The sequence below is a fragment of the Eleginops maclovinus genome, chromosome 8, assembly GCF_036324505.1.
Source record: "Eleginops maclovinus isolate JMC-PN-2008 ecotype Puerto Natales chromosome 8, JC_Emac_rtc_rv5, whole genome shotgun sequence".
Taxonomy (NCBI): Eukaryota; Metazoa; Chordata; class Actinopteri; order Perciformes; family Eleginopidae; genus Eleginops; species Eleginops maclovinus.
In genome coordinates this window covers 11691291-11715558 of record NC_086356.1, presented here as the reverse complement: position 1 = coordinate 11715558, position 24268 = coordinate 11691291, and the positions used below count along the sequence as shown (strand labels likewise).

General features: G+C 38.6%; 1 protein-coding gene across 1 annotated transcript in view; it reads right to left on the bottom strand.

Moving 5' to 3' along the window:
- The window catches only part of LOC134868515 (astrotactin-2-like), a 233974-nt gene that overhangs the window by 93968 nt on the left and 115738 nt on the right, over positions 1–24268 (bottom strand). Inside the window, exons 8-11 of the mRNA XM_063889717.1 lie at positions 19382–19466; positions 18363–18437; positions 15124–15261; positions 5042–5192 (exon numbers count right to left, since the gene is read on the bottom strand). Coding sequence (XP_063745787.1) covers positions 5042–5192; positions 15124–15261; positions 18363–18437; positions 19382–19466 — 449 coding nt within the window. The remainder of the gene's footprint in view (positions 1–5041; positions 5193–15123; positions 15262–18362; positions 18438–19381; positions 19467–24268) is intronic.

Sequence of the window (24268 nt, the reverse complement as noted above, 5' to 3'; positions counted from 1 at the left end):
TTGTACACAGATCCTTCCCCCACCCTTGGCTGCAGCAGCGTATCTCTGTTGAACATTAAATGACACACTTGATCCAGTATTTAACCAACAGTGTCAGGGTGGGAGGAGGAGAGAATTATTACAATTTTGTTCAAACCATAAAGCGTTGAATTTCAATGGTAATCAGGCAAACTGAGCAGTGCCGTGCAGCGGTGCGGAGGGGAGTCATGATGCTCAGTGTCAGGAACACAGGACTGTGGGGAGATACAGGGTGAGGTGGGTAGAGGGCTTATAGTGCGTGAAGGTTTGCACAAAACTTTTATTTGGGAGGAGTTGCCATTTTTCCCTCCCTGCTGACTCTTTATGTAAACCGGAGGCAACCAAGTGGAAATGTGGCTCCACACTGACGACTCATCATTTAATTCCTGACTTTTGAAATGTGCCACACATTTTAATAATGTCTTGCATACTGGGACACTATAAAAGCGCCTTAAAATGAGATTGAAGAAAAACAGTATCTGTCTTCTGTAGACTGTTATAAACTAATGGAGTTTGACGGGCCAAAATTAAACCTTCAGTTGATGTTGGAAGTAAAAAAAATACATCTTTGCCAACCCCGCATCTGAAACAATTTAAACAGGGATGTCCCAATAGGCACATCAACTGATGAAAGATACGCTACTAATATCCTACCATCTGCTCAGCCTCTGAGTACTTCCATTAGGAAGACAGATACTGTAGCTGGATACAATAATACGCCACAAAGACAAACATTCCACCATTTCTTTAAAGCAGATAAACCACAATATGCTGCAGCTGTCAAACTTAAACTTAAAAAAATGGCAAACTACCAAGAAAAGCAATATTTACAAAGTTTTGAAATTCATCAAGCAGCCCCGGGAGAGTTCAGAGTGTATCAGCAATACCCCTTTCGCTCACAAACACAGCGGATAACACGGCACATTGACCACAGGTTCAACGAGAATTTGACCATTCATTCCACACCACTGGGTAAATGCTAGATTGTTTGTGCCGGCACAATCCTCATGTTTCAAATGAAGTTCCCCACTTAGCTATTGTCAAGTTTTTTTTTGTTTAAAGGGATACATTGGATGTTTTTGAGAGAAAATAGTGACTGGCAACCTTTTCAGCACACAGGAATACTTACATGCAAGCCAATACATGTATAGCTGTGGGAGGGGCCAGCAGCATGGCAAATATTAGCCAACCAAAATCAATTTCTAAAAATGTATCCAGTTAGTGTGTGTCATCTAGTACAACTTTTTTATTATTAAACATATAAATAAATACATTATTAATAGAGAATTCAAGCAGGACAATTGGGATACTCTTATACCGTATTTGGTTTATTTATATGTTTTTAAGTTGAGTGTTACTTGGTGTTACTTGCAAATAAAATACATGATTGTCTATATGGCTACATATACTATTCCTTTCTCCCTTCTTACTTAAGGTAACAAGTCAGAATCATTTGCACTGAAATATTTCCAGAAGCCATTGTCCATTTCACAAAAGAATTGACTGTGATCATCACAACAGCAGCGTCGGCTGGGATGTAAACAGCAACACAATGCTCAGTCGCATCCAGCACATCATCAGAGTAATGTTTGATTTGACCAACTTGTGTTTGAAGAGGCAAGAGATGAAAAAGGAAAGGACGGTTACCTGACTGGAATTGCTAACCTGCCTTAGCAACAGCTGTTGTTATAAACTGAGGTTAGAGTACAATAATAAACCACCTGTCATCACACTGCTCACAGGCAGAAAAGGAAATAAGCAATGTCTCCAAAACTTCCGCACTGCCTGAGTCTAAAATTTAATTCATTGCAAATGTATTTCAACTGTCTTTAGAGCAGCAGACAGCCTTGAGGGACCGCTGTTATAATGGATTTTAAGCCCTGCGCGTGGCGTGTCACTGCTCTGTATTAGCACCCACTCTGACAGGGGTGGTTAAAATAACACAGACCCAAAAGAGCCAGAAAAGAAAAATAATACCACTGTGTCTGCGAGTTAATCTTTGAAGACTACGTTTTGTCAATCTTTTTTGTCTGGGTTTTACTCAGCCACACACAGTGGAGTGAGACTCTTCTGACCAATTTTATTCTTTCTAAAAGTGTAAGGCTAAATATTTTCATACTTATTCAGGTTTTTCTTTATTGTAATTCCTGGTTCAGCTTCTGCAAATGGTTAAATGCTGAGAACAAATAAATATAATCATTATCATTTATATTTTGTACACAATCTCTCTCTCGCTCCATGTCTACTACTTTGTAACTTTGGGTCTTATAAAGATGAATCTTAGCTGCGTACATTATAGACTATTTACTTTTAGTATATACTGTAGCTGCTATAGAAACCACAAATGCTCCTACACTACCACTGTGAAAACACATTAAACATGATAAAGACCAATAGGGATTTCTCTGTAATTATCATCTATTAAAATCAAACATTTCTACATTACATTTTACACAATTGGTAGGTATAACAACCCAGGGTTGTTATACAGTGTCGTCTTATTTTCAGTAACACAGTAATGAACATTCTGTCAATAAGTAAGGGACACAGATGGATCTACCACTATATGGAGGGGAAAAAAAACCACATCTTAGTCACAGAAACAACAACAAGCTACTACATAAGTCAAAGGTGGCTTGGTTGTGATAAATGATGGGGAACATGAGTCAGGTTTATTAATATGAAGCAGTAGTCATGGTAACACAGTGGGAGGTAGATTGTGGGGGATGAGTTGCAGAGGGCATGTGCAGAACAAGTTAAATTCCAGGCCTATAGAAAATGCTGAACACCTTTTAAGTGCTATGAAGGTAAAGCGTTTATCATTACTTGTCAGGAATGCTATTAATTTTCATGGAAAAAAAGGGTTCCTTGAAACTGAAAGGCAATAATCTAGTCAGTCTGTGTGGGAAGGTACTTCACATACCTCTAGAACTCTTCATTCGATCTAGTTTGCTCTTAGTAGTTGTTTTGCTGAGGACCCAAAGCTGTGTCGAATGTACTGCAATTATGACATGAAACACGTTCAATAATAATACACTTTTAATAAAGAAGTTAACAGCGCTCAGCGTGGCTTCAGGGCTCTGCGGACTGAGTCGATCATATCTTTGGCAGCATGCCTTTACAGGCCACAGCTTATTGACTTGTGCTGCTGGATACACTATAGTTACCGTGGTGATGGATATGATGTTGATAATAATGAAGCAAACACTAATAACTTCACTGTAGGCCACTAATTGCTCTACCTTATAACTGCACTGGTTGTCACAGCAGGGGAAAAAATAAATCTACAGTGTTTAGTTCACTGGTGTGTTTCTGACTCCATAGCTTCAACTTTGATGTTTGACACAAATATGTCATGGCAGCAGGGATCATTTTAGCGGCTTAGCCTTAAGACAAAACTACTTAAAACATTATGACGCATTTTAGTTATTTTTACTTGTAGAACAGCTATTTTTTTTTAATGAGATTTTAACTTTTTTCATTTTTATCATTAAATCATTCAACAGAACAGGCAGACCTACTTTTGTAGTATTGTAAATAGAACATGTTATTTTGTGAGGAGAGGAATGTTTTTGTTCCAGTTAAAAGATAAGGAAAAACAAGAAAATAGCTTTATCCGTTTCTGTCTTCGCTTGACACAAACAACAGAAAGAACAGTCAATTTATAGCCCTGTCCGAGCTCTCAATGAGCCAGCAAACAATCCTCCAGCAATTGAGATGGCTCATCAATTTAATTACTTTACAACCCAGGCCCGCCCCATGTTGTCTAAAGCCTGGTATCTGAAGCTTGATAACATAAATAAATAAATCATTAATGTACATTTTTAATACCTTTTCTACACATAATAGTGGCATCTGAAGAAGCATATCATAAATGATCTCAGTATCGCTGTTTCTACTCACTGATGGTGCCACTGTAGCAGGTCCTATTGGTCCTGATTTTATGTGAATAACGGCCCCATCCTATCACAGTGAAAGTTTGGGTACATGTGAAACTTAAGAGTTGTGCATGTAAACTGACCTTACCAACCAAAGTATAATGTACAGTAAATACAGGGGAACACAGTTTGGGTCATTAGTTCTTCTAACCATAGGTCCCATCGTCTCCAGACATACACTAAAAAGCTTACAGCAACACCAAAGCATCCTAATTATGGCTATAAACAGAACATTAAATATAATAGATTGCTGGCAAATAGCACACAAGTCCTACTAGGGAACAGATGGAAGGCAAATTAAACAAGTAGCATTATCTGGGAAAGAAACATTAAGAAGAGGTGATTATGTAAATGAATGAATTTTAGAACTTATTCAATACTCAATCATTCTTGTTGCTGCAAAATCCTGCAATGACTACTGAGCAGCACATGCACTGGTCATTATTTGAACAGTTTACACATGCTGGCTCAGGCTGTTAGTTTCATTAACCCTTTTAGGGCAATTGGCTAGGTGTGTCAAATTTCCTTATTCTGATTCCTGAATTTTAAAATGTGCCTACAATTAAGGGGAAATGCTGTGGTGTAGTGATGGCAACAGTGAATGGGACATGCAATGCTTGAAGCTATTATGACCAAACTGTTTTTATGAAGCTCCAGTCTTTATATAGACTAAAGGCTTGGATCCAGCAGTACTTGCATGGCTTTAGTCTGCTGTGCCGCTGAAATCGGATGTCAACACCCTCTGAGCTCTGCTAGCTAGTTAGCTTCTGCAGCTCAGTGCCAGTTCAGCTGACAGCAGGCTGACGGATGAAAAGTGTAACTACTAGGCCTTTTATCAGTGGGTCTATCACTAGAAAGCACATCTCTCTCTCTCTCTCTAACAAACTGACATACACATAACCTTTACTCCCTATTGCAATGATATTATACTTCTTATCAGATTATTTACTTTAACTTTAACAATGGCCTTGATTTAACAGAGCTGAGTTTAATAAGCCTTAGTCAAAACCATAAAGAACACTATTTAATTAGTGTGTTTACCTTGTTAGCATGTTATCTAAGACATGGTCTCTGCCTTCACTTACCATGCAGCCAGAAGAGTCGGTCTGTCGGTCAGTCACACATTTGAAGTTCTTCTTACAACCGCCATTGTCTTTAGAGCAGTCACGGACAGGCCCAAAAGATGCGAGTAGGTCTTCTACTGTCTCAAAGTAAGTAGACATCATGGCCTCTTCCCTGGAATGGAAAAAAAAAGTTTAAAAAAGACAAAAAGACACATTTTTTACAGTGTGAATAAATAAACACTGGTACAAGTAATGACAAGGAAAAACATAATGCTTGAGCAGCCAAACATCTCTCACCACCTGGAAAGCTGTCTCTCATAACCTTGCTGTTAACCTTGCCGTTTAGTGCAATTAAGAAACTATTCATGCTTGTAGATAATGTGACAACATTGTGGGCTGCTGGTGGCTTTTACCCTAACACCCACTATTAATGACTACTTGTGATGTTCCCAAGCTCATGTTTTACTTTATAAAAGGTTATGAAAGTCAGCTTTAATGGCTGGGTAGTAGTACATAGTATAAAAAAAATGAACAATTACAATAATAGAGCTGTTATTTAATAGCCTACAGGAATGCTTCCGCCCCCCCCCCGACATGACATGTTTTTTGGTGAGCCTCATTTTGTGACTGGCAGTACAAAGGCAACATTTCTAAACCAAATCCAGTAGTTTGAATCTGAGTGTGCTTTGCTATAACAGGCATTTAGCCTTTTCAAATTAGCTGTTTTAAAACTTTCAACCCAAATGATGAATGCAGGGGGTTTTACTGGTTCATGGCGGGTCATGTGTGAGACTAATTGGTGCATTGGCATTAATTGGACATGTTTGTCACGGCAGTTTGATGGAGAGCCTAGGGAATCACCACTCTGCATCAATAAACTCTCAAGACTCGTCCAAGGCCAATGCATTCAGTCCGCCTTTGCTGGCAATGTAAAGGGGACAGCAGAATAAGAACAAAAGAAAACGAGGGACAAATACATGCATACACGCTTAAACACGGGCACAGGGAAGTCAGTTGTACTCATTCGTAGTCATATAACTCGATTCATTTTATGTATTTATTTTGCTTTTTGACATAAAGGATAGCATTTGAAGAATGCTTTTCATTTGTGGAACTCTATAGAGGGCTACCTTATCCTGTATTTTATTAGATCTCCGTTTATTTATTCAAATGCCATTTATTGCTCATTTATACATAACTTAATGTGTATGTGTGTGTGTGTGTGTGTGTGTGTGTGTGTGTGTGTGTGTGTGTGTGTGTGTGTGTGTATCCTTTGGAAATACATCATTACAAACAGCAGAGGAGAGTATCTTTTCCAATAGCCATATCTTTGTGCTTTCTTCTGAGAAATGTCAGCTTGACCATGCTGTATAGCTCAGCTGCTGTGTTCCCTTCAGCATGCTGAGCCATGCCCATACACTCAGCTCTGCAGGCCCGCTGTCAGAGAAAACGAAGGGGTAAGCAACCCCTGTGTTTTTCTTTGCAAAGAAACAAAAGCACTGTCTGATGCAATGGGGCCTCAGAGACCACAGTGTGTTGTGATGGTGACTCGAGACTACAAACAGCAACAACATCTTGTATGATGGGAAGACAGATGCCCTGCTGAGCACAGGATTTTGGAGTATTGTCACTGTTCTTGTGTGTCTTTGCCACTGTGTACTTGGGTTGTTTATGAGGCAATGGTGAGACCCCTGAACCCAATAATAGGGTCAATGACATTGCTGTTTATTTGATTAAAACATCTCTTTACAAATTGGATACAAGCTACAACAAAGTCATGAAGTTTGGAAAGTTACTTCACAGAACAAAGATTGCAAAGTGAACTCTTATTGACTCAGCCTTTACTGTCAATTATGTTTCCGAAAATAATTGTACATTGACCTTGTCATTGGCTTTAGGCAAAGATGAAAGGCAATGCATTAAAATTCATCAAAAAGGTATGAATACTCTGTGCACTGCATTATCAAAAAAAAACTTCAAAAATTCATATCTTACTTATTTAAGCAGTGATGCACTCAGGTAGATGTGGGCCAACACCTCCCTTCCTTTTCAATTACAAAAAACTATTTTTCTTTCCCTTTTAATCATTTCTGCCCATGTGTGTTCAGCATTTAGAATGCTGCTTTATAACTCATGGTTTTCAGCGAGGCTTTATTTTTTATTTTTGGATATTATAGGCAAACCCCACCATCATTTGCACATCTTCTTTCTGTGAGCAAACATTGGAACTGTCCCCTTTGAAAAATCTGATGGCAAATGGCACAGTGTCACACACACTGGATACAATAATATCTGTCCAAAAAAGCACATACAAGTAACATATTAGTCCAAAATGTGTGTATTATTCAACTTTGTTAATGTTTAGGAGTTTGTTTATGTTCTTTTGTGAACAAAATAATACGGGAGCTCGCTTACTATGCTTTTGTGTTGTTAATGGTAACCTAATTAAAGTAATGGTTCATTTGACTTGAGCACATTCATTGGAATGACATTAACTAAAGAGGGAAACATTTATTATAAAAAAGAGTATGTTTACCACAGGAGGGAGAGTGAAATAAAGACAAGGTTTAGAATGCAATGTTTAAAACCAATATGAAACCTTTTGTGTAAACAATCCTATTAGACTCAAACAGTTCAATATAATCAAAGTGTCACGTACTGTTTTCAGCAGTTTAAGAAATATGTCATGGTTCCTAATATAAACTGGTGATGTAGTTATAGCCCCCATAGACCCATTATGCATGTAAGTATTCCTGTCACCCATAGTAATTCCCATCACTCAAATTTGATGCACAAATGCAACCTTTCAATGTCAAATGTATTTCTGACAATTTATTACAGTCTTCTGTTTTGGTGGCCCATCCATCCATCCATCCATCCATCCATCCATCCATCCACCCATCAATGATAAGTCTCTTTTCCAAACCATGTTGCTACACTTCACCCTATTCAAGACTTCTGCTCTCTCCTCTTTGGTAGTTCTGGCAGAATCACATGGGCCTTAGACTTGGACATATTGATGTGTCACATTGACAATCATCTGCAAACTGTCTGATGTATGCCTCTGTATCCTCAAGAAACTGGGCCGTCTCAAGACCTCAGCTGAGCCTCGATGAATATCGAAAACAGAATGCTGACATTCAATGCTTGACTTTATGCTGCAAATGGAAAAACGGTTCTCTATTGCATTGAACATGAATGATTATAATCTTGGGACAAACCTGCTGTTAAAATGTTTGAGAGCAAAAAACCCTGCAAGCCAAAAAGTGGAGCTCGGTGCAATGTCCACTGGGTAAAGGACAGATTTAGTCATTAAAGCGCTTGGCAATGGAAACTTGCCCTTAAAGATGGAATATAATCACTTTCTTGGGAAGCTGGCTGATTTCAGAGGTACTAACACAATGCAGTGGTGCTCACCTCTACACACAGCTTTGCTTTTGGGTCCAAACTCCTTGATATATGATTGAAGTCTTATTTAGGAATTGTCCATGGTGAGAAATGCCAGGGAGGTGTGGACCGTTGTTATTGTTCCTGATGGATGGGAGTGTCTGCATAATGCAGATACATAACTATTACAGGTGTTTGTTTTTATGTTGCCACGCAACAATGGCTGGTAAGCTGTCACCGTCAGTGGCTGGGGTCACAGAAGAATCCCAAAGCAAAACTAGAGTCAGTTAGAAATGGGACAAGCTTTGTGTTATGAATACCAGATCCTTTCGACAATGTCTTAATAATTCTTGATTTTATAACACCTAGTTTAAATAATGCATGACAATTTAGACATTTGTGAATCAATGATACACAGATAATCAGAACACTCATGTTGATTGGACCTATTATCTAATGGGGATCATTTGCCGGCGTAATGTTTATATTCTCATAACAAAAACCGCAGCATTTATGAATATTATCTTCATCCAGTAGCATCTGTTTCTTAGACAGGTAGAGACTTACCCTTTCTCAAACTGATGCAGATCCAATAAACCCAAAACCCCTGGAGTGTCTTTGGAGGGCACTTTGCATTAAGGGGGTGGGTAGAGAATCAATAAAGAGCTAAACTGTGGCATGCATACTTTACACTCACACAGGAAGCATCAGTCAGCATGAATAATAAAATGTTTCTTTCATTGTTCAACTGCTGAGTGATTGTATGTGTATATGCATTATCAATTGTATATGTATCCCTAACACAATCAACGTGTGCGTTAAAGTACATTGTGCACATGTGATTCAAAGGATAACGGGAAGGGCGGTGGGTCAGGTTACAATTGAAACTAATATTGATGTTAAAAACTCATTTGTTGTTGGTTTGTATTTGTAGACCCCCATCCTCCATGCTATGATTTAGTAACTGCCTCTGGGTTGCCCTCTTGCTTAGCACAGACAGAAAGGAATATTGTGCTGTTATTGTATTGAACCACAATCTTAAAAGTTAATTCTCTGTCTCGGGTCCCCGATGTCTTATTCTTCTTCTCTTTATTTGGCAACTCAATTTTTTCTGAATTAGACAGGCAACACATGGCATTCTGTGCATCAGTTCTTTCTGGCAGGCACTCAAAGCATTGACAAATGACTCCTTAATTCAGAGGAAAACAGAGGGTGTAGAAGGTGAGGCAGACAAAAATAATGGGTTGCCTCAGATGTGAGGTGCATGCTAACAGACCCGCCTTCTGGATAGAGGGAGTTGAAGATGAAAAAAACAATCAATTCCAAGATCCCTGTTGCAAGACCGTCCAGAAGGAGGAAAATTGGGGACACACATGATGAGGAAAACACAAGAATAAGGATGTTGGAAGTTTCCTATAATGTTTCCCACAATACTAAATCATTGCGCAGTGTGCTTGAAATATTAAGTAAAAATGTGGCTTTCATTGTTTAATAAACAGCAGACTTCTACATACAGTAAAGATGTATAGGAGAGAAAACAACAATATTCTAATAGCCTTCCTCACATATGTGTTACCAAACAGCACACTTATATCCTGATAATGTTTCTTTTACAAATCATTTGCTAATCAAGATCATCTCTTTTGGCACTGTGACTCCGTTGCTTGACCCAGAAGCACATTGGTTGCATCTAAACACTGACTAATGCACTTGTTATTAATCTCCTTCTCTGCCTCCTGCTTTTCCAGATGATGAATGGCGAGGAGACGCTGCCCAAAGTTAGAGCGCTGCTCCAGCATGATTACAGAGCCCGTTATTGGTCTGCCCCTGCACTTGATTAATGCTCTTGTTCGAGCTCCCCACAAATATGCTGACTCTCATCAAGCTCTTTCGTCATTGAACAGAGTGCATTTTTTTAAGCTGGCCGTAATCACTGAAGAAAATCTAGTGGGTGAAGAAAGCAGGTAAACCATAGTCATACAACACAAATATCTCTTCTTTGAGTTGTAATCTTTTTTTGATGGGCGCTAGGCGTAAAAAGGATGGGGATTGATGTACTTCATGTTTTTTGCTTTTTCTTGAGGTCACATAGGCTACGGCAAGTTTGGATGGTTCACTTGATTGCAGCGAGTGAGGTCATTAATCACCAGTGTGGGGTGTCAGTGGATACTGAGGGGTATAAACAGAGCCTTATTGACAAAAATACTCCACTTGTCGCTCAGTTAAGAGTGGCTGAGTTATGGTGTGCTTTAATGTTCATGAAGTGTTTGATGACACTGGCATTGGTTCAAAAATAAGCAGCAGGAATGCAAAGCTATTGATTCAATTTAAATCACTGCTAGTGGGACAGCGAGTCAGAGAACTCATTCGTCAAATATGACAATTAGATAAAATGTTTGGGAATAGAACAAATTAACTGAGGCACAACTTCTACGCTTTACAGTCATTGACGCAAACATTACTGTACAGTGGAAAGTGCAAGGTAAGCTCACATTTCACACATTATAATAATTGCTATGAAGCGAAGCATAGGCTATGGTTCTTTTTTTCTCAGCACAATGGAAATATGCAGCTATTGATCAGTTAACTACAGCAAAAACTTACACAGCAGAACAGTAGAGCATATGTTATGCTTTGCACTCTATTCAGGGTTCTGCTGTAAAGAAAAGTGGGTGAATATTTACTTTTAAGAAAAGATACTGTCAAGGCCACTATTTACTGGAGGCTAATTCACACACACAGGTCATTTGTGTTTGACTCAATGGCAATGCATTATCCACTCAAAGAATCCTAAAAAGACAAATAAAACAATTGAAGACTTTAATTTACTGATTAAGGAATGACGTGTGGCAAAGAATGTACAGTTTTTAGTGATCGTCTCAATTTGTAAACCCTCCCTTTTATACATGCAATAAAAACAGCATTATGTGCTGAACTTTGCAAAGCAGAAGCTCTGATTTTATTATTATGACCCAATATGTCCCTATTCGGTTTCCTGTATTTAGATAACACTTCCAGTAATTCCACTTGAATTAATCTTCCTCTACAGAGTCTGGTTTTAAAAGCCAGAGGCTGTGATTGCAAAGTCATTAAAGTGTGAAAATAATGTAAACAAATAGATATAATCTATGAGATAGAGCTTGGCTTTATCTTCAGTTTTTATGTAATTACGGCAACGTTTTATTATTTTATAGGTAAACATTAACACAAGCTGATATCCTTAATGTCAAGCATGTGTCAAAAAAGCCATCAAAAGTAAGGTGTAGTGAGAGGGAAATCATGGAGGCACTTTCTATTTCACACAGGTCTTATCCTCTAATTTGTTCTGCACACCCTGTGGAGCAGGGAACTGACATTTGCATTTGCTGCTCAAGCCTAAAAACAAGATCACCTGTGGTCAAGGTTGACTTTGTGGATCTGACAAAGAACTGCCACTCTGTGATGAATTTGCATAACCATCAAAAACTGAACACAAATCTTGATATGAAAGCTGTGATTCAATAGCTGAAAACACAGAAAAGGTAATATAATCATTTCAATATAAAAAAAGTTTTAATTGAAAACTGCGAAAAGCAAGGCCTGAGGAGTTATCCAGAGAATCACCAAAAGTAAATATTCTATTTTACTGCACTGGACAAATAATACTGACCTTACAACATACTTCCACATAGCATAGGCTGCCTATAGAGGTACTTTTCTTTGAGAATATGCCATGTACCTGACACAAATCTAAACAAACTGTGTGCATCATTGTAAATCAGACGTCTTGGTAAAGTAACCTAAATTATGCAAGGTCTATTGATGTTGATACAAACAGAACGCAACATATTCACTTTAAAGCTCAGCTTGTTTAAGCTAACACTTACCTTGACACTCACTTTTTAATATATAATACATTTCATTGGGCTCCAGCCAATGAAGCTTGGATGCATCCTTTTAAGTGCCACAGCTACCGTGCATTTCACAATTTCTCGCACAAACATGTTTATTAAGACTGAATGATCGTATCAATGCCTGCATAAACACATTAGGAAAGCGCATTAGCCAGAAACTCCATAAAATCCAACAAGACTTTGTTGTGCAAAAATGCTGGGTAATAAGAGGTCTGCATTATTCATGACAATCTCTAGGATCCTCCTATGTTACAGAAAATGATCATCAAGCAAGTACAAATCATGAACTTATTATTCCAATTAAAGCCTGCTTTTAAATCGGTCATACAATCTGCATTTCGTCTAGTTGTAATGAGTTCTTATTTAAGTCAGATAGGCAACAAAGAAACATGGCGTTCTTCTTATTTATTACAATGGCAAATCGGAGTCGGATTAATAACTGATTAAAGTTCCCAATATTAACAAATATATTTGAAATGAGTAATCTCTAAATGGAGCTCATACATTGAGGCAGACGGTGTATTCTAAAGATACTGCTGGTGTACTTCCAAGAAGTGACAAAATCCGGCATGCTCGCCACTTTAATGAAGGGCACGTCCTTTCACTGATGACTAGCTGAACTTGCTTTCCCGAATGAAGCTCCTTTGCTGTAAAGCAGACAAAAGCTAAGTTCTTGCTCAATACCAAAGTGCTCAATATGCACCTGCGTTTGTGACGTAAACCAGCAAGTGTATTCATCCCGAAATAACGGTGGCACTTGAGTGACAGTCAAGAAAAAAAGAAAATGTACAAAGGCAATAATTGCTTTGAAAGAACTGCTTTAGCTTATAGCTAAAAAAAATAACCTATTGCAAATATTCTGAATCTAATCAGCAACATCCTCCTCATGTAGAAAATGCATGGCTATAAACAGATGTCGCTAAAAGACATGTCCTTGTTTTTCAGCTCAACATCACAACCCTTTTTCTAAGTAAGTGACATACCTTAGCTAATTAATTGAGAGCCGTACTCCAATCTCATTTACGTCAGAGTAGGCAGATGTTTACAATTGCCTCGGGAGTTCTGTGCCCCTTAGGCAATTTAATAACGGCTGTAAAAAGTTTGGATAGTGGATCACATTTGCAACAAGCATTTATATGACACACAATGCAAAGTCAGTTCTCAGTGAGGGCTGTGATTTAAGCGTTCTGAAATACAAATGACTTTATTGGATTTGTGTTGTCAAAATTAACAAATGCAAGGCAACAGGGTAAATTCAAATGCTTTATACAAAACATAAAAGCATCGAGACAAATGCAAAAGAAACATCTCCACAGAAAATGTGAGAAAACTCAATATTATTACAGGAGTTATAATAGAATAATAAAAATACCTGGCTGTTCCTCCATAAAGGAGTGCAGAAAAGATTCTTATCATACTTCCAGTCAGGTAAAGTGAGCAATATTCTATTTTAAGGGGCTGATATTTTTGGCATATTCACGTACAGGTGATGGGAAGACAAATGCATTCACTCTCCTGGTTCGGCATGCTCACGGTGAAGCTGCTGACCAGTGAACACTAAGATCAGTGATTCCATCTGTCACAACAGGCTCAATGCGCCGGTCACTGAGTCAAGCCACAATGCTTGACTAATAAATAAATACATAAAATAACATTAAACTGTACTTTGTGTAATGAAGGATGCTTTACAAATCAAAAGTACAACATAAGATAACACACATTAAAATAGGGACAGGGCTTTGTTCCTACCATCTGCCAACTTGAAATGTTTCTTTGAGTGGTGCAATACTGCATGGCGCAAAATACCAACGTCAAATTCAATGCAGTTTTTTCTAGCTGATTTGATCAGCTTTGTTAGACTTTCCTTTGCTTTATTTGCTAAATTGACCATTTATTGTTAGGATTTATGTCCAGAATTGTTGGAACTATTTGGTCTCCATGTTGGGCACAAGTGCAAAAGTCTTAGTCGTCTAAGTTAATGTAATTTAAGAGAACATTCAGTTTAGTGATGCACAGGCATACATTGTACTGCACTCCTGTATAACAATAGTATTCTTTCTTTTTAAATTATGTACTGAGTGCAACATGTGTGTATGCACGAAAGGCAGACAATAGGGGTTTTCAAATAAAATATCACTTCCCAGGCTGGTGTCAGTTGGATCCACTAGATGGGTGATTGATTCAATCTGCAGCTGATGCTCTGACGTGTTTGGTGATGTTCAGCTGCACTGATGCATGCCAGCTCGTACTGGCTGGACGGATGAGAAAAACACGTCCTGTTGTTGCCAGTTTTTTGTTATTGCACTTTGGGATTGCCAAAATCATAACCTTGTTGACACTTCTTGCCTGTTTGGAGTTATTTTTTTAGATTCAGTCAAAAGTTTTTGTAATGCTGCTTTGCCTGTCACTTCAGCCATTATAAATCTGATACCTTATTGAATTTTAATTACTTAAAAAAATGGTTAATGGGTAATTGCATGTTATTTCATTTCAAGTCTTGTGTAGATGAGTATTAGGCTCAAACCTTCTCATCATGTACATACAGAATGCTAATCTTTAATGCTTACCTACATTTTCAATGTCAAATGATGCAAAATTAGTATTCGGCCCTCAGAAAAACACAGCCAGTTATAAAACAGCCACAATTTATATTCATGGTACATGTATATAGTCATATCTCATATAAACTAAACTTCTAAGGAACTTTTGCACTCTACAACGCAAAAGAGCAACACAAAACATAGTTCATTTGAACCAGATTTGAGCCAAAGAGCACTCCCCTTTTCAACACAAGTGTGGAGCTGTGAGCTGAGTCAGACTGACCTGACCTCTCCCGGGTCTTCAGTAACCAGCACGTCTGTCTTACAGCTAGCGATGGGGTTGATTGACAGCTCCACTGGTGGCACCACAAAGCTCTTGCTGACGGGCAGCCACAGCCCTTGGCCCAGACTGTAGAATGATCTGTGTTGGCAACCAGGAGAAAACATAAATGTCAATCAAACTACTGCCACATTCAAACATTTTGTTATTACTCATAGTTGTTTTTGCAGTATATATATAAAGCTGCATTCACATGGCAACCAGCAAAACGGCTCTGCGCTGATGTTGTATTTCAATGGAGAGAGTGACACCACCGACTAGGCGAAAGAGCCACCCTCGGCATTGTTCGCCTTACGCTGAGCTCAAAGTTAAAATTATTTCAACTTTCACGTAGTTACCGCTGACTTTTCAAGGCTGAACCAATTAGATAACAGCTGTATTAGGCGTCGCAAGCTAGCAGAGGACGTAAACGCAGCAACAAAACTAACTGGATGTTCTGACCGCGAGGTTTTGTGCCCCACCTCGCACTAAGCAAAGAGAAAATCGCGTATCATGTGAACGCAATCTTCAGCATGCAAAGATATTAGTGCAGGAATGTGCAAGAGGAATATAGTACATGGGTGATAAGGATTTGACAGGAAGACAGCAAGATACAGTATATTTTTTTGCTGGCCTTCTCGTGTAGTTTTCATATATTCAGTTCAGTTCAATAAAAACCCAATTTACACAGTTGTATTATAGTCAAGGGAAATATTTCACTACTGAATAATTGCTGGAAATACTGCGTGGCAATACATTCAATTGGTATTCACATGTTGTCCATGCACACTGATGGAAACTGAAAGAATAAATTAGAAGTAGCTGTGGTGACCTGGCTTTTTTATTGCTAATTTGAAAAATCAATATTCCTGTCTTTAAACGTAATGTGCTATGAAACATAACACTTTTTGCAACATGTTTGCTGATGACCATAGTTCAGGGTGGTTTAAAAATAATTTGGCTCTGCCGGAGAAATTTCTCGCGAGTGAAGATTAAAATCCTCAGGAGGACGCCCTGGGGGGCCGAGACTTGTCACTTGGGAATAGCAACACCTGGCCTCACAAAGAACATGGCTGTGCTTTTAATCTGAGCAGGTGGGCGGCAATATAACTTATTCCTAGAAGTTTAGAAACAAACTCTAATGGCCATGCTTATAAAAGCTTAAAATATAACTCCTTCATTTCAAGCCAATATAATTGGTATAAAACACAGGAAAAGTAGTACACACTAAGGGTTGTAATTAGATGATGAGTAATGAAATAAGAATTACAAGTAAAAAAAAAAACAAGTGGCTCTCTTATGCAATATCAAATATAAATTTGATAGACCCCATATAAAAGGTAACATACAAAAAGGTATTACAAAGAGCATATTTAGCTCATGTAGTCATGTATACATTTTACTATTGTTAAATATTGCTGACATTATGTCAAACACACTTTGGTGTGACCTTATTACAGAGGATCCTGTTTTCTGGACTGCTAAACCTCAGCATTAAAACAACTTCAACATGTCTAAACATGCCAGTACATCATGATCAGATCATTTGAATGCACTACACTCCTGACCTCATATTTCAAAATGTTGTGTATTAACATTTAAATGTGGAAATTGTCTCCGTTACATCTTTATCCAAGCAATCCTTCAAATCACAAGATGTTCATTTTCTCCTAACATCTGAAAAAAGCGAGAGACATCACTGGTTTCCCACAACGATCGCCATCTGGTAAACCACTCTCTCGTAGGACTGACTCCAACACTGTCACACTGAGGAGTATGCAGCCTTTTCTCCGATCCTCCCCTACACACTGATACAGACCCTTTCCAACAGGAGCACAGTGAGGGTTTCCACTCGGTTGCTGCACATTTACTCATTTGGTCTGCTATCTGTGTGAGTGTGTGTGCATTTTTCCTTTCATCTTTCTTCTCTCACAAACTCCGGTCTGACTGCTCTCAGCCAAGCAGTAGATTTGGTTTCTGCCTTTGTGTGAGTGTGTGTACTGTAGGCGGGCATCATTCAAGTCCCATCTCCAACATACTGTAGCACTTTTAACTGGCAGTGGACAGCTGAAAGGTGGAATATACTTTGAACAAAGATTGTGGATTACCTGATTTCCTAGAGTCGAAAAACGTTAAGGAGCTAACTCTGAAAGGTAAACGCGAGGAGCAGTGAGATTTGTGTGACAAAGGACACTTCCGACTTTACTTATACAGACTAAAGGAGTCGTGTGGGTGAAATCAATTTGAATCATATCTTCTAAAACTGAATCAATGTTCAGCCATATTATTTTTTGAAAGGTGTATGGACAGAGAGGCTAAATGTTTCTTTGGGGTTACAATGCACTGTATTACCCCATTCACATGGTAACTAACTCAAACAATTACCTAGTCATAAAACTATCTGACTTGCATTGCACATCCAGTATATTTGACTTAACACTACAACCACCAAAGGGGTCATTTTTAACCCACTGCTTTTTGAAATATCTGTAATTCATATAAAACCCTCAAACCTCAATCATCACATCTCAAACGGTGTGACGGTTCCTAAAATGGGTATATTTATCATCTACTGAATTTTGGGGGGTGGAGAATGAAGAAAAAACATAATAGATTTTTCATTTTGACCCCTCATATAAACAAGTGCATAATGCTGTGCTATACTTTGTTGCTACAGCCTTTTGCCAAGCAAATACTATAGTTTGGGTGTCCTTTGATGAGCAGGAAGTCAAATCATGAGCTAGAACTAGCTCAATTTGGACATGAACGCGAGTGAAGAACAATCAAAGGAGAGAGATAGGGTGATCAGGACTGTTAACCAAATATTTAAAATGGTGACTATAATAAAAAAACCAGAGTGGTACTGAATGATTCCTTAGAGCTTGCAGGTAGGAGACATGTCAGACACAATGACCTCATCAAGGATGAGAAGAGAAACAAAAATGGCAGTAAAAGCATTTAAGGAGTCCATCCAGGACTGCCCCTTTGGCAATTTTTCTACATGAAAGCCCATGGGTAAGACTTCAACGAGGCAAGAGGTGTTTGTGTGTGTCCATCAAACTGTGTCTATGTGTCTCTGCTCATCTGTATGCTCCGTCACACAGATGCCAACACTCACACAAACACATGCCAAGAACACCACCATCATCACTATCACAGATGGCCAGCAGAAGTCGTGCACTCGCGAGATGCAGAGGACTCACCTGAAGATCCTCTCTGGGGCCTGCTCCCCTGTAACTAGGTCATAGCCTTTCTCCAGGTTAGCGTATGGCCAGGGACTGAGAACACAAATAATGAAACACCAAATCAAATATTAAAATATGAAAACATTTCTATGTGATGTAACACCTGGAAAAACAATACTGTATTAAAATATGTATGTGTAAAAAAGGATGATTTTGTCATTACTAAAGAGAGTATTCTACATAATGTTGATAATACAATATCAAAAACCCAAGGTCAAAACCAACATTTGTTGATCAAAGATAGTTTTTCATAAGGATGCGATAACACTCGGGTCAGCTTCCTACAAAACTGTTAATAGATATTTGATATGTGACTGGACTGAATCCAGCAGATGACAGTTGGAGTTAAGTAACAATTTGGGACCTTTTTAGCAAATCAATGACTGGCAAGCCAGCTAATTGTCAAACAATGTCAGAGTCAGCAAGGGCTCATTTGACTTACCTTTCTATCCCTATATCAAGTTCTACTGTTTATTTTTTTGTCTGTTATTCTTCATTTATCCGTTTATTTTTCTCTTTCATTCTCTGCCATTCCCTCTGATTTGTTTCATTACACTATATAACTTCCATCCTACCTTCTCCTTTCTGTATTTCTGATTACTTCTTCAAGTCGACTTCCTCAAGTTAAGAGACCGTTCAGGCACATTTGCATGTTTTAGCCCATTACGTGCAAATTGCTTATATTTTACATTACTGCTCACCATGTTTGAAAGCATACAGTATATTATAAGATTGATTTTATACCTTGGTTTGCATTCAACAACATCAACTGTAATACTCTGGAGATCAACTTGCACATAATTGAAACTTGCTTCAAAGAGCTAATCCATCATCGCGAAACAATTCACCCTAATTTCATGTAAAGTTAGTATAGTGCGCTTAATGCAGCTGGGAGTTGGGACTGTGAAATCAGCCTTAAGGTCATTTAAGTACAAGTACGTTTTTATATATGAGTGGACGGAGTAGATGGGACTTACCCTTCATTTCGACCCCAGTCGCTGCGAACACAGAGGTGTTTATGGACAGGATCAGGGGAATAACCCTCATGACAGCTGCATTCTCCTGCGACACAGAGAACAAGAAGGGGCAGAGGTACGGATATTTATTCATCTCGGTTGCCGAATAAATTACCATGTAAGTGACCCTGCCCTGCTCATTCATTAGAGGTCTATAAAATAAGCAGTTGCCATGCTACCTCATTTTCCAGCTACATTTCTTCAGCGTACACAACTAGAGAAGATTAACAATGATGCCAGCTGGGCTATTTCCTGAAATATTTACGAAACACATTAGAAATCATTGTCTTGAATTCATCGTCAAGCCATAAGGATTCATTTGCACGGCTCCATGATTGGCTAATTACTGGACTTGTGTCTAAATGCTTTAAACACTATGACTGTATAATTTGACATGTGTAAAGACTCAACAAAAAAGCTCTAAAGTCAGCGCCCGAATACAAAATAAATAAAAAAACTGTGTGTAAACATTTGCTTATTTGCACACACTGGTAGTCCCTTGGAGTGGCATGAATTCTGCTGGTTAGAATCTGACAAAAAGAGACTTGGTTTTTGTTTGATTCCATTATCCCTTGAGTATTTGTCATCCTCACAGAGGCAATTTTGTCCTTGAGCGTTTTTGTCTCAATACAAGATTAGCGCTCAGCCCTGCTCAGTTGGCTGGACAACTCCCACTGCAACGAGCAGGGACACTCAGACGCACCATAGAATAGGACTCTCTTGGCTACTGCCTCACCAGCTATTGATTGGATATATACAGTACAGTGTGTAATAATAATTCATTGCATTTTGCGCACAAAGCGCACATACATATTACACATCAATACTGTGGACAATACCCACAGGAGCAATTTCGGGTGAATTGTCTTGCCCAAGGACACAACGGCATAGAGTGGCGGTCAAGGCGGGATTCGAAACATTGCTCCCCAGTTCCACTGCACCACAGCCATATGTGTGTGTGAGTGTGTATGTGTGTGTGTGTGTGTGTGTGTGTGTGTGTGTGTGTGTGTGTCTGTAACAATGCATTGAAAGTGTGATGTTAAAACAATGCTACAAGAGCAACCATTCAAACATTTGATGAATTTGCACTCATTTTATAGTTGTGCTTCTTTTTCGCTGAATATTTCACATGTCCATTGCTCCTCAAAAACACTTCAATTGTCCAACAAATACACATTTTTGCTGCTGTTAATTACATGAATTTTAAAAGAATTAACTTTTCTTATCAGAACTCTGAATAATGTATCTGTTGCAACTGTACATAACCTTTTCATGCACTCCTTAACTTCCTATTGCTAGAAAACATTGTATGTACAGTGGGGCAAAAAAGTATTTAGTCAAGTTCTCCCATTTAAAAAGATGAGAGAGGCCTGTAATTTTTATCATAGGTATACCTCAACTATGAGAGACAAAATGAGAAAAAAAAATCCAGAAAATCACATTGTAGGATTTTTAAAGAATTTATTTTCAAATTATTGTGGAAAATAAGTATTTGGTCAATAACAAAAGTTCATCTCAATACTTTGTTATATACCCTTTGTTGGCAATGACAGAGGTTTTCTGTAAGCCTTCACAAGGTTTTCACACACTGTTGCTGGTATTTTGGCCCATTCCTCCTGCAGATCTCCTCTAAAGCAGTGATGTTTTGGGGCTGTCGCTGGGCAACACGGACTTTCAACTCCCTCCAAAGATTTTCTATGGGGTTGAGATCTGGAGACTGGCTAGGCCACTCCAGGACCTTGAAATGCTTCTTACGAAGCCACTCCTTCGTTGCCCTGGCGGTGTGTTTGCGATCATTGTCATGCTGAAAGACCCAGCCACGCTTCATCTTCAGTGCCCTTGCTGATGGAAGGAGGTTTTCACTCAAAATCTCACGATACATGGCCCCATTCATTCTTTCCTTTACACGGATCAGTCGTCCTGGTCCCTTTGCAGAAAAACAGCCCCAAAGCATGATGTTTCCACCCCCATGCTTCACAGTAGGTATGGTGTTCTTTGGATGCAACATTCTTTCTCCTCCAAACACGACGAGTTGAGTTTTTACCAAAAAGTTCTATTTTGGTTTCATCTGACCATATGACATTCTCCCAATCCTCTTCTGGATCATCCAAATGCCCTCTAGCAAACTTCAGACGGCCTGGACATGTACTGACTTAAGCAGGGGGACACGTCTGGAACTGCAGGATTTAAGTCCCTGGCGGCGTAGTGTGTTACTGATGGTAGCCTGTGTTACTTTGGTCCCAGCTCTCTGCAGGTCATTCACTAGGTCCCCCCTAGGATGGATCTGGGATTTTTGCTCACCATTCTTGTGATCATTTTGATCGGGGTGAGATATTGCGTGGAGCCCCAGATCACGGGAGATTAGCAGTGGTCTTGTATGTCTTCCATTTTCTAATAATTGCTCCCACAGTTGATTTCTTCACACCAAGCTGCTTACCTATTGCAGATTCAGTTTTCCCAGCCTGGTGCAGGTCTACAATTTAGTCTCTGGTCTCCTTTGACAGCTCTTTGGTCTTGGCCATAGTGGAGTTTGGAGTATGACTGTTTGAGGTTGTGGACAGGTGTCTTTTATACTGGTAACGAGTTCAAAAAGGTGCCATTAATACAGGTAACGAGTGGAGGACAGAGGAGCCTCTTAAAGAAGAAGTTACAGGTCTGTGAGAGCCAGAAATCTTGCTTGTTTGTAGGTGACCAAATACTTATTTTAATGAGGAATTTACCAATTAATTCATTAAAAATCCTACAATGTGATTTCCTGGATTGTTTCCCCCATTCTGTCTCTCATAGTTGAAGTGTACCTATGATAAAAATTACAGGCCTCTCTCATCTTTTTAAATGGGAGAACTTGCACAATTGGTGGCTGACTAAATACTTTTTTGCCCCACTGTATTTGGTTGATTTTATGTTGTTCAGTTCAAATGCTTTAATGTACAGGTGTGGTTATAAAATATTCATAAAACAAATCATGTATAATGTAAAATGTATGAATGCATTTTTAAATCTTAAGTCATTGGCAGCCCTACCGTCTTTTCTATTAGCAGAATTCCCAGAATAAATGTCACCGATTGTTTTCTGTTGACCTACAGTATATGGAGGCATAACACTGGAAAAATATGTCATGGCCACCTAGGCAGCACTATTCACATTTTATCACCTACTGTTTAATAATTTACTGGCTGAGTTTATAGGCTTAAGACTCACAGAGTGATGCACCACAAGGATTCAGTCAGAGAGAAATAACAAACGTTTTTTTATTTCTTTGCAGTTATTTCATGTGCCATTTCTAAATGAGAAGCAAAAGCTCTTGAAATGGCTCCACTTTAAGATGAAAACACAATTTCAAATTCAAATAGCACTTTTCAACAAGGACGCAAGCTCCATCCACGATGAGAGTTTATTTTCACCTTTATCAAAATAACTTGTATTTTTCTTTTGGTCCATAACATAATTAATGTTCAGAGTTTGAGACTCACACAGTTTTATGCTATATAGTATACCATACAATGTTTCACTTAGTTTCCCACAAAGTGCCTCTGCTGAGGGATGACAGTGTTTGTAAGAAAACAAAGCAGTAACTCATTATTGGTAAAAAAAACAAAAAAACAAAAACGTATTAAGGTAAAGGGCACTTCATCTTTGTGGTTACAACTATCTGCTATCTTCTTTAGGTTAGGAAACACCAGCAACTTTCACTGTGGGTTTGAAATAAACAGCCATGTCGCATTTTAAACTCTGACATTTTCTCGACCCATCCATCAACCACTACCTCCATTATCTGCAAAATATGTGGCTCTATCAATGTCACTTTACCTTCTTTGCTTCCCACAAAAGAGAGATAACTCCTACAGCAGCTAGAGGGCTTTGCCACTTTTATGTAAATATATACATATTTTTTTAGGGCATTTACTGAAACGACTGATGTTGTCTCCTTTGATTTCATACTCCCAGGCAAAAAAACATGTATTCTGTTCATGTTTCAAAAACACATAAGCACACATACACACACCTCCATTTCCCACTGCTACTCTCTCCATACACACTTAACCTAGTTAAAGTTAATTCTGCCTGACTGCCAGAGGCACTGCTTAATAAAATCCGTCTTGCACATGCGCAGTCAGATCACATGTTACCAGCTACATTCTGGAGAGGAAGGAAAGTTTCACTCCGGTTTAATTCTCCCTTTTCTGTTCTGCCAGAGGCTGGATTCGGCATTTTCATTAGTAGTTTGAGAGTGGTTAGGCTAACAAAAGTGCCCCAACTTGGTATGTGTTTATTACATATGCAATGGAAAAAATGTACATAGTAATCTTAGATTTTCTGGTGAAAGTGCCTGACTTCACCTCTTATTAATTGGAGAGAGGAAATAGGAGCAGGCTGCTTACAGGAGCACTGCTGACAAGTGACTCTGCCTCCTGCTCACAACTGTTGTACATTTAATTAGGACATGGACAACATGTTTCCTACACACCAAAAGACAAGCTAATCAGTACCTAAATTACAAGTGTTTCCTTGCTGAAGTGCTAGCAAGATGGATGCTACACTCTGCACTTGGTCTGCAATGCATCCCATCGATGCCACAAATACCTGTGTGTATCAGACATATCACTGGGTGTTTTGGATGTCAACTATAAACAATTTTTTATCATCAATAAGTTTTTATTTGTATTCTTTTTTAAATTATTTTTGTAAAAAAATAATAATTAAACGTCATGATCAGAGTTGCAGCTAAACACAATTTGCCTGCAAATATATAAAAGGTTTCTGCTTTTCAAAAAATGAAAGATAATATAAATACAATAATATAAAACATGTTTGCATGTACAGAATACCCCCCAAAAATCTGAAATA